Here is a 10968-nt window from a genome sequence, read left to right as displayed (position 1 = left end):
GCGCAGACCGGTAGGGCAAACTTTAAGAGGAATTTTGAAGGAGCTGGAGAACGTTTCGTGCTGAGTAGGTAGAAATTTTTTCTGCGCTAGTGGTTGTGGGTTAAATCTATTCTTCGTCCATCCTAAAACGGAGTTCTTTATCCCAAAATAGGGTGAGAAAGGGCAAAGAGTGGGAGAAGAGATTCGGGCCAAAACGGGGTGGGAAAGGGCAAAGAGTGGGAGAAGAGATTCGGGCCGAGAGAGGCAATGAATGAGCCGCGGGAGAAGAAGCTAGAAATGCAGGTTTCACCCTGTCTGGTCTTCTCTAGAAATCCCACCTGACTCATTTCAATTTGCCTCTTTTTAGAGGTTGCGTTTAAAGTTGTATTTTAGTTTTAGACTGAGTTGAGCATCTGAAAGTCAGTCGAAAGCTCTGATAAGAAAATACTACTTTCGGGTATTGTAAGTATAATTTATTGCTCGGTTTTGAGAGAGGAATTATGATGGCAGGGTTGAATTGTAAAGGGGGTTTTAAGAAACAGATGAAAGAGGCAGAAGAAGATATATATTGGCTAGAGGAGTGTTTCCCAACCTTGGCAATTTTAACGTACAAAGAATGGACTTCAACTGCCAGAATTGTTGTATATAGATTTCAACTCCTAGAATTCCCCAGCCAACATCTTAGTTGAGAAACATTGGGTTAAATGGTTGGACTGGAGAGGCCTTAGGTCCCAATCTCCATTTGATCACAAAACTGACTGTTTGATATTTTGATGTAGTTTACTTCCCATGAAAGCTGTGAAGATAAACAAAATTACATAGCCCCAAATTATGCTTCCTACTGCACCTTGGAGAACAGGAAATAAATACAAATCCTAAAAGAAGAATATCATATGTGGAGCAAGGAAGTCTTTTTTTCCCTATTACTCTGTTGAAAGTGATGCAGTGCTGTCGCCCAAGTATGTATGTTTGTGTTTGTTTGGCACAAACAATGATCCTAGCATGATTTGATTCTGGATCCTACAGGATGGATGAATAGATACCTTCGATTTCAGGCAGGCAACTAAATAAGATTCTTGCAAATTCAGGAGAGAACGGGAATGTGACCATGGTTAAGATCTATCCAGGGAAACAGAAAGCAGGTGCAAGAGATGATGAAAAAAAAAGGCAGCCGGCAGAATAAAACTAATACAGTATTTTCTGTGGGTTTGTTTCCCTTTTCCTTTCAGGGGTGATGGTAGTTGGATGAAGAAAACTCTTCCCTGCTTTGAAGCACCAGCCCACCCTTGCATAGTTCCAAGCTCATGGCTGGAAGTCCAGTGCCCCCTAGGAGGAAGGTGGTTGAAGAGACACGGCTGGTGTTAGAAGCATTCTTGCAAGGGGTATTAAACAGCGGAGAGGATGGGGTCCCAGGTCATGTGGGCCGTGGCTATCATGACCCCCAAAGTTACATGTCCAGGTAATGACTTTGCAGTTAAAGATTTGGTTTATCTGTAAAGGAAGGAAATAAACAGTGTTTCTCAACTTTGGCAATGTGACAAAGTGTGGACTTCAACTCTCAGAATTCTCCAACCAGCAGGGGCATTCTGAGGAAGCCTACATATTGTCAAGTTGCCAAGGTTGAGAAACGCTGAAATAGTGGGGTTTGAGCAGAAGTCCAATAATCTATAGATGGCAAGGGCTTCTATAGTATTGAAGCTTGAAATCCAGACTTGGATTTTGTGGGATTAATCTTCTGGCCTAATAGAAAGGCGCTTGATTTTAGTAGAAATTTGAAAACAGAGAGACAAGAAGCTTAATTTGACCAGAAGTGCTGTGATAGTCAGATTTTTTTTTTTGAAACACTTCTTCCAGTATCTCCACCCTGACATACAAAATAGCAGTTTGAGACTCATTTTCTCCAGAACACTATTACCATGTCCATTTCATTAACCCATCCTTTTAATATTATATAGCTAAAGTTTTTTCCCCTACCTCAAATATTTAACCTTCCTGACTTCATTTTTTAAAATAATTTCCCCAACCCTTTACCATATGTGTTGTTCTGCTGCTCCTCAGAAACCATTTTATTACTTTCAGTTTCATGAGATCAAATGGATTTGCTGCTCTGAGATGCTTTTTACAGAATAAGAGAAGAAATATTTGCAAATAAAAGAAATGACAAAAATCAACCAAGGAGGTTGAGGAGAACAACAGACCACACTTCCCATTTTCAGTGTGCTTTCTTCTGTCCACAGGTCTCCTGTAGAACATTTTCCAGAGTGTCCTGCCTGTAGCCCTGTCCATGAAGGAAGTAACTCTGTGGAAGGGAAAAAACATGGCTTCCGCACCAGCATTAAACACCTGTTGAAGAAGCGGTCCAGTTCTCCAGGACGCTCAGATAATCTGCCCTCCCCTGGAGACTCTTTAAAGAAATCTAAGTCAGGACCTGAAGGGACCCACCGCAAGCACCACTTCTCCTTCAAGGGCCTTCTGAAGAAGAAGACTGCTTCAGTAGAGTTAACTGACTCAAGTGCTCTCCCCAAGCGGCCTGACACTTTACCTGTCATAACCTGCTATTGTAAAAAGCAGGCAGCTGAGCCAGAAGAGGCCCAAACAACAGGCAGTATGAAGCTTTGCTCCTTACTCTGTTTTCTTCTTCTTTCTTAATTGTAATGCTCAGACCTTGCTTGGAAGGATGGATAGGAACATATCTTGGCTTGTTGGAGAAAGAATAAGATAAAATTATGTTTTATCTTTCCAATGTTCATATTGAACAAAAATTTGAGTCTGGGCTTATATTTGCTCATTTTTAATATATTTTCAACTTTCTTGAAGTAATGGGAACTTCCTGACTCCAGGCAGGATGCAGCCCTCAAGATCTTCTTATTAGCCCACTCAGACCAAGGTAGAAATCCCTCCCACTTTCCATAACCTATTTGAAAGCCAGTTCAGATCATTCCATAGTTCGCTGCATGTACTCAAGGGTCATCTTATTCTTGGCACCCAGAGGAACAAGACGTTACCTGTTTATAAGGCCTGCTTGGCAAATCATTGACTTCTCCAAATAGCGAGTTCAAAAAGTCTGTTAGCAAATAAATTTGAAAGCAATTTCTATTGCTATTTTGAGGGATTCCATTGCTAAGCTATAATTATGGTTGGTAATTGACTTCAGGAACTTTTTTTTAATGCTGTCCTGTCTTTTTCACAGAGATCAAGGACATTTTTTGCTGGCTTCCCCTTAGCTAGACAGATTGTAGGCCTCGTGTGGTTGAGGTCAATTGAAATTAGACAATAGGTAGCAGAATTTAAGAAAAGGTTATACTTTTTTTTTCACAGAATGACACAGAAAAAAAAGTTTTAAGTTTTTGGATTGGCTTAAGAATAGTAATTCCTCCACCAATCCTAACATTTGAAGTATTGCCCCCATGTCCTATTGCCCATCACTGAGCTAGAAAAATTTAAAAATACTGTAGTCTTTGATATACAACCATTTGTTTTATGATTTAAAGTTACTGTGGCACTGAAAAAAGTGACATGACTAGTTTTCACATTTATGACATCCCCCACAAACATATGCTCAAACTCTGGGAGCTTGGCAATCGATGGTTGCAGCATCCTGGGTTCATGGAATTGTCATTTGCAACCTTAGGGAGCTTCTGACAAGCTAAGTCAATGGAGGAAGTCAGATTCGCTCAATAACTTTAGTGGTTTGCTTAAGATTGTAAAATGAGTCATGACTCACTTAACTATCTCACTTAACGGAAATTGTGAATTCGGTTGTGGTTGTAAGTCAAGGATTGCCTATAAATAAACTGTACAACCTCAAGCAGTCTAAAAATCTTTAAAATACCCAATTCTTGTAGTAAAGCAAGATTGGATAGGTGCTAAATATGGATATTTCAGGAAAACTTGAGCTAAAAATAATTCTGTCTGTAGGCGAACAACAAAAAACAATTTGGATATACTCCCTAAATTAATGGAAAACATGCAATATTTTTTGCTAGAAGAAATTAATTATTGGATTAAGGAAGTTATACTTAAGAAATCTTGTCCCACAATTTCAAGTATATCCTTTCTATCTCTACCTCCTATCGCTTTCTTGGTGAAGCTCATACTTGGCAATATTAATAATTTATTGGGCAAATCTGAAGTCATTCAAAAATTCAGACTGTTATATCTCCCCTTGACAATATTCATTTAATTTGCTTTTTTTAATCACTAGAACTGATAAACCGTGGTGTACAAATAACATTCCACTCCAATGTTAACATATTCTTACAGTCACTTCCCACCTTAAGTATACTTTTATAATATGATATTCTGTATTCAGGACAAAGTGATCCTTTATTGAAATAAACATTTATTTGTTTGATTTAGAACTCAGGCCCATTCAAGAGCTCAAAATAATATATAAGCACATCTTCCTCCTATATTTTTTCCCAACAACAGTCCTATGAAATAGGTTGGGTTGAGAGAGAATGATTGTTCCAAAATCATCCAGGCAGCTTCTATGGATAAGGGAAGTTTGAACTGAACCATTGTGTTACTAGTCCAAGTCCTTTAAAAAGCAGTGCAACCTAATACCTCTTTATATAATCAAAAATATAGGCCGTTTCCTTTTCCATGCTACTCTATATCAGAAATTTAATTATGATATTGTAATAAGTAAATTCAAAGCTGCTTGAAACAGTTCACCCTGTAGCATTCAACAAGGTATCATTTTCAATATATTTATTATGGCATTTGTTTAATCACATCTCTCATTGTGACTTGCATTTGCCTTTCTTCCAATTCTTTATTTTCCTCAAAATCCATTGCTTTCTGAAGAGAATTCAAAATCTCTGATATTTAAAAGTGAAAATCACCTCTTCCAAATTACCCCTCTAAATGGAATCTTCTGTTTGCCAGAAAAAAAACAAAACTCTTTTCTCTTAGAGAATTCTAATTCTAATTGGAATGACTTTTAAGTACAATTATTTCTGTATTATTAATTTTTCAATCTGTGGTTAAAATGCTGCTACAAAACTGGATCTGTCTTCATGACAAAGTATAGAAGAAAGCCATTTCCCAAATATTACATAGTTACTGGATAGATAATCAAGTTATCGATCTAATCAAGCCTCAGCAGATCACAACACTTAGGTGGTTTAGTTGATTTCAAAACACTAAGTAGGAGTAGACCTGCTTAATTCTTGATAGCAGCCTATTAGAATATTCAAGTAAAATGGGAAATAAAAAAGATCCTATAAGAAAGCAATGACAAAAACTTCTATATTGCTCTATCAAAACTATACAGGCTTGTTCAGATATTACTAGGAATTGGACTTGATTTGATGGAATCTGTACTTTTATCATGTTAGTATGGTCCAATATTCACCTTTTAGTCTTTTTGCTGTTCACTTGTTTCTGTAACCTCCATGATATACGATTTGATTTTTTTTATGTGCACCTTGCTTTAATAACTTTCCACTCTTTTTTTTCCAGATGGTGAAGCTGAGGATGCTGAGTTTTATACTTTGGTGGCTCAGAAACTAGATTACTTTGTGAAACACCAACAACGGACCAGCCCTATAGCTGCAAAAAGCTCGGTTTCTCCCAAAGATCCAAACATTACAATTTCCACAGATACAATCTCTGACAATTCAGGTATTACATTGATTTTCTTGTGTGTTTAAGCTGCCTCATCCAAAAACTCTGGGTTTATAACAGTGATAACACAGAAACCCTTTCTTGATCTTTGAATCGGATATCTCAGTGTTTTCTGTACTGCATTGCCATCTTCCTGTTTTGTTGAGACTTTAATTTCTCAAAATTCCAGCCAACTTTTGGCCAATACGTGTGGAAAGCACCAGATTAGAGAAGTATGTTTTGGATTAAATCATGGGGAAAGAAAGATGACTCTGAGTTTAAAACAATCTCTTCACCTAAAAAATAAAGCTTAGATGAAACAATTTATCTATCTCCTTTTACAGCAATCTTACAAATCTAAATAGATTCCTCCATTTTAAATTAAACTTAATTTAATTTAATTCCATTTATCTAAATTTGCGGGGAAAACTAGCCTTCCTTTGAAGAATAGGTAGCCACAGGACGATAGGGATCAAATGATGACAAGTAAATCTTGAAATCATCACAAACTGATATATTTTCCTCAGATCTTAAGATGCCTCTGACTAATTATATAATATTTATGCAATGACTTTACAACACACATGCTGTCATTTTGACATCTATGTGGCTTAAAACTGATGACTGCTCTTTCAGGGAAATACTGTTTATATTTTGGAATCATAATAATATGCTTTACTCAGTTGCCTTGGAAAAAGTGACAGAACAGTTGGATGAGAAACAGAAAGAACAAATCCTTCAGAAGTTGGTTGCCCTTCTGGAAGAACAGGCTGCTGTCTTCAATAAAAAGGTACACATGCAATAAAAAGTTACCGCATAAAGTATTCACATTCAAAGTGCAGAGCCAGGCACTGGATGTATTGTGGTTGCTGCGTGTAATTTTACACAATGTTGAGTTGCTTTGCCAAATATATTCTTCCTTTTTTTTCTGAGTATGTTTGGTAAATCTTGGATTTTCCCTGTCTTCAAATAAGTCCCTGTTGTCTTTGATATTTCTGTTTTGACTGCATATATTTTTTATTATTTGTTTATAAAATTTATAGCTCCCCCATTTTACCTCAAAGTAACTAGGCAGCTTTTTGGGACGTAAGGTTCCATACACAAGTCATATGTTTTGTGTGATACATAAAGTTAACAAGTATATAAAAACTTGCACAGCTGAATCTGCCCATTTGTTTTTCTCTGTTTTGTTTGCGGAATTTATTTTGGTCATATTTTTGGCATGGGTTTCTTTTCGGGCTGTGTAATTTAGATTTGATAGGGAAGGTATGCTTCAGAGCAAGTAGGGATGAGAATGCAGCATCTGTCTGCAACTCACTGCAGCAATCGTAGAATACAGATACAGAGACTTTATTGAGTCTCAGACTTCATATATTCATATATGTTCCAAAGCATTATTTTTTTTAATCAAATCTGTAAAATTGCAAAACTCTAATCATTTTTTAGGGATCTATTCTGAAAACAGTACAATTTAGTACAGTTGCACTAAACCGATCATTTTCCCCAGTTCTCTGTCTGAATGCTAAGCTTTGTTTTTTAGATCTTCCATTAACTAATTGAATGCAGCCATGTTAATTTATTTGTTCAATTAATTATTTTTTTCTGTACTTTTCATGACTACAGTCATCTCAACATGGGAAAATAAAAAATAAAAATGCAATCAATTCAAGTCAATTATAAAATGTATAGAAATAATTAAGAATGGGAGAATTAACAGAACAATACATGTAAAACTTTAAAAAGAAAATAGCATTTGTGATAAAAAGCAGTAACTATAATAAAAGTCTTTCTATAAGATAGCTTACTTCTTAGTCCAGAATTTCAGAATATAGGGCAACTTTGGTAATCTGTTGCTTTAGGATGGGGATGGGCTTGATATAATCTGTTTCTCAATCATTTAGAGTGCCTGGTACTTATAGATAAATGAAAGTTTTAGAGTATTTAATAAAACAGTATATGAACAGATAACATGAGTATAAATGGCTTCAATTTAAATAATCAAAATATCATGCTTATTTATCAGTACTTCATATGTAAACTTTTCTCTAACTTCTTTTTTCACTTTTTGCTTTTGTTAAATGAGTTTTTCCTGTTCCGCTGACTACTGCCAACCTGTCACTGCTTCTCTCTTGTAGTTCATATAGCCCCCTGCTCTACTTGCCTAATAAAGAAATGCCCAGTTAAGTGTTTCTTTGCCTTACATTCAAGCAATAATATCATTTTATCACATCCACAAACTGTATAACTCTCCATAAACCAGCAAATAGGGCACTTGAACTGAACTTCTTTGTTTTGGGGGGTTTGTACTTTTGCAAGAGACATGATTTTATATCATTTTTAATAGTTGCATTATTTCCCCCAAAGGACCATAGAAGCAGCTAATTCAGAATTGGTTTTATAGACCTTTGCTGGAGCTACTGCAAATTCAAAGTTGCAAATCCCATAGGAATACTTCAGTGTTCAGAGTATTTAGGTAAAAAGTTACTAGACCTGAATTGCATATGTAAAACAAATTTGTAATGGTATTGATCAAGTATGTAATTGTGGAATCTTATGTTTTCTTCATCTCATGTACACAAAGGTGTATCTTCATATAAATAAAGATTCCCCAAACATAGGCTGATTAATTTTCGGATGAGTAACTCTCTGAGAATGTTTATATACCACCTGAATTCTGAAACATTATAAAAGCAGAATATAATTGAAAATAGTAGGATTTATTGTATGCATGCTACCCAAGTTCATTCTTTTCACGGATATACTCAGGTTTTTTTCTTATTTGTGAAGCCATATTTTCATACTCTCCAAGAAAGGAAAAAGTATGTCAATCAAAGGGAAAAAAAACAGGATTTCACTCCTGGACTAGATTTTGAATTTTTTAAATGATGACTCTTTGTTAAGTACATATTACTTAATGAGTATGCTCTTGAGTTCCATAAACTTTCTAAGGAATAGCTTCCAAATGAAAGAAGAACAGTAGTAAAATGTTCTTAAGAGTAGGGAGTTGCCTAGTCCCACACAGGCACCTCAAGCAAATAGCTGTCCAGCCTTTATTTTTTTCACCTCTACAAAAGGAGACTCCAACTCATGTCTCTATTGTCTATAAGAAAATGTTCCTAATGTTTGTCTGTTCCTTTGCCATTGACACTCATTCTACTCCTATCAGCAAAAGAAAATAACTCCATCTTTGATGCAACAACATTTCACATATTTGAATGCTGCTGTTAGGTTTCCTCTCAGCCTTCCATCTCAGAAGTTCCTTGTCTGGGAGACAGTGAATCATCTCTTTTTAACTGCTTCCTTTAACATTTACAATCTTGCCATTCATGTCATTTTCTTTCATTGGCAGATTGAAGCTGACCCACTGCTACGCAACACTATCTCCCGTCTCTCATACCGCAGTTTTACACACCTGGCTGAAGCCTTTACATCACGTACCCCACCTGGGGTCTCTAACCCTCAGCTAGCCAAGCTAGCCCTTACCATGGAACTCACAAGGAAAGTGGCCGGCATCAACAGCCATGCAGTACATACCCTCATGGGCTACAGTTTGCAGTATATGGATATGTTCATACCTTGGCTGCAGCAGCAAGGTGGCTGGGTATGTGGAGAAATATCTGTTTCCTTGGGTTTTACTTATGCTAGGCCAGATAACAAAAATCCCCCCTCCCCCCCAAAAAAATGAAACAGAGAGAAAAAAATCCTGATTATTTTGCTCAAAATATAATTAAGGTGACTTGAGGTTCTGATTAAATACTTTGGGAAAAAACAGACATCTCATCTGTGAATTGTCTGCTTTTGAGGGTTACAAAATTGGAATAAGACACCTTATTTAGCTGAATATATTGTCTAAAAGTTGCAACTAAGAGCTCATACCATAAGCATCTTAGTTCTATATTAGAAAATAACCTGTATTATATGCATAATATATAATATATAGTATATGATCTTGTGTTGTCTATCCTGCATTATCAAGTACAATTGTGTTGCAGTTGGCAGCTGACAATTTATTTTTTCTTACAAAAAAAAAAAAGTTAATTATTATAAGTAACTATAGCAGGAGTGTCAAACTGGATTTTTCGAGGGTTAGATCAGCATTGTAGTTGTCCTCTGCAGGGAGGGGGGAGAGACTGGACAGACGTCTCCTGCAGCATCCTGCTGGCCAAAAGCACCCCGTTTTTGGCTTGGGTGGCCTCCTGCAGTACTCTGCCGGCCAAAATGGGGTGTGGGAGGGCTCATGCGGCCACCCCACACCCCATTTTGGCTGCCAGAGGCACCAGGGGCTGGTCCTTTGCTATTTCCAGGCTGGCACTGCGGGCCAGATTTAAGCACCCTGAGGGTTGGATCCAGCCCACAGCCTTGAGTTTGGCACCCCTGTACTACAGGGATATTTTCTTGTGGTCAAGGGACTGCATTTTTGGTCTCCCAATGGAATAATAGTGATATAATAGTATTGCTGCAATGGGCCATTTTTTTGTCTTCTAAAATCAGAGGGTTTCCTATACTATATGTCACAATTCTGTTTGTTGTCAAAGTTGGAGCATAATACAATGGAAAAGCAAGAAAGGAAGGGAGAGTGGGGGGTGGGGGAGAAAGGGGGAAAGAAAGAAAGAAAGAGAGAGAAAGGAAAGGAAACCAAGCAAGCAGGCTTAATGGTGAAATGGAACTAACTGTTGTTTATTTTTTTTCTTAATAGGAGAACATTGTAGCCCAGGAGGAGATATTCGACGTGCAACTTGACTGAACAAACTTCCATGCACCAGTGGCAATGCACTTATGATGAATCTTATTTGCAGAAGATTGCTGGGTAGAGCTGCTTTCCTCCTAAATTCAAAGGGACATTTTGTTTTAGTAGGCATGACTGGAGCTAATTCTGAGATATTAAGATATTAAAATATTTCTTAAAGGCTGTTCTTCAGAAATCAGAGGCAAGAAAAGTGATGCCCTCTGTGAGAGCCTTTGTCCTTCCAAGTAAGCTTTACTGAGGAAGACTAGTTGGGGTTTTTTTTCGCCCAGGATGAACTGTCCTCAGATTTTATACTTGAGTTTAAATAGATACATTCAAATCTTATTTTGTCCCTATTTTCAGATGGATGGAAATATTCAGGTGTGCCTTCTCCTTGTTCTGAATTTTTTGTTTCGAAGTGCTCTGAGAAATTCTGGGATTTTAGAACAAGAAAAAGAATTCCTATGCAAAGCTGGCTAATATGAGGGGACTCATATTACCGTAATTTCAGTGGGACTAAGTTTTGTGTAAATAGGAGGAGAAAAGAAACTTAATATCAAACTCAGGGATATGGAAGCATGTTTGTTTAACAGCAATAGCTTCCCTGAAGCACTGTGATATTTTTTTTTTGAATAAAAATCTAAAGATTCTTA

At 36.9% G+C, this 10968-nt stretch overlaps 1 protein-coding gene across 2 annotated transcripts; it reads left to right on the top strand.

The window, feature by feature from the left end:
* Positions 1-10968, top strand: BCL2L12 (BCL2 like 12). 2 transcript variants are annotated; one of them, XM_087915471.1, is made up of 7 exons: positions 1-64; positions 1209-1438; positions 2217-2584; positions 5446-5607; positions 6273-6379; positions 8939-9190; positions 10286-10968. In XM_087915471.1, exons 2-7 carry the CDS (start codon positions 1284-1286, stop codon positions 10331-10333), a joined length of 1092 nt encoding a protein of 363 aa, XP_087771597.1. In that variant the 5' UTR covers positions 1-64; positions 1209-1283; the 3' UTR covers positions 10334-10968. The 2 variants fall into 2 exon arrangements, with proteins under 2 accessions (XP_087771597.1, XP_087771598.1); XM_087915472.1 differs by having other exon boundaries at positions 16-68.

This window comes from Pseudonaja textilis, chromosome Z (assembly GCF_049901715.1).
Source record: "Pseudonaja textilis isolate UNSWEBS1 chromosome Z, rPseTex1.2, whole genome shotgun sequence".
NCBI classification, from domain to species: Eukaryota; Metazoa; Chordata; class Lepidosauria; order Squamata; family Elapidae; genus Pseudonaja; species Pseudonaja textilis.
Note: the sequence above shows the minus strand (reverse complement) of the source record. Positions and strands in the feature narration are given on the sequence as shown.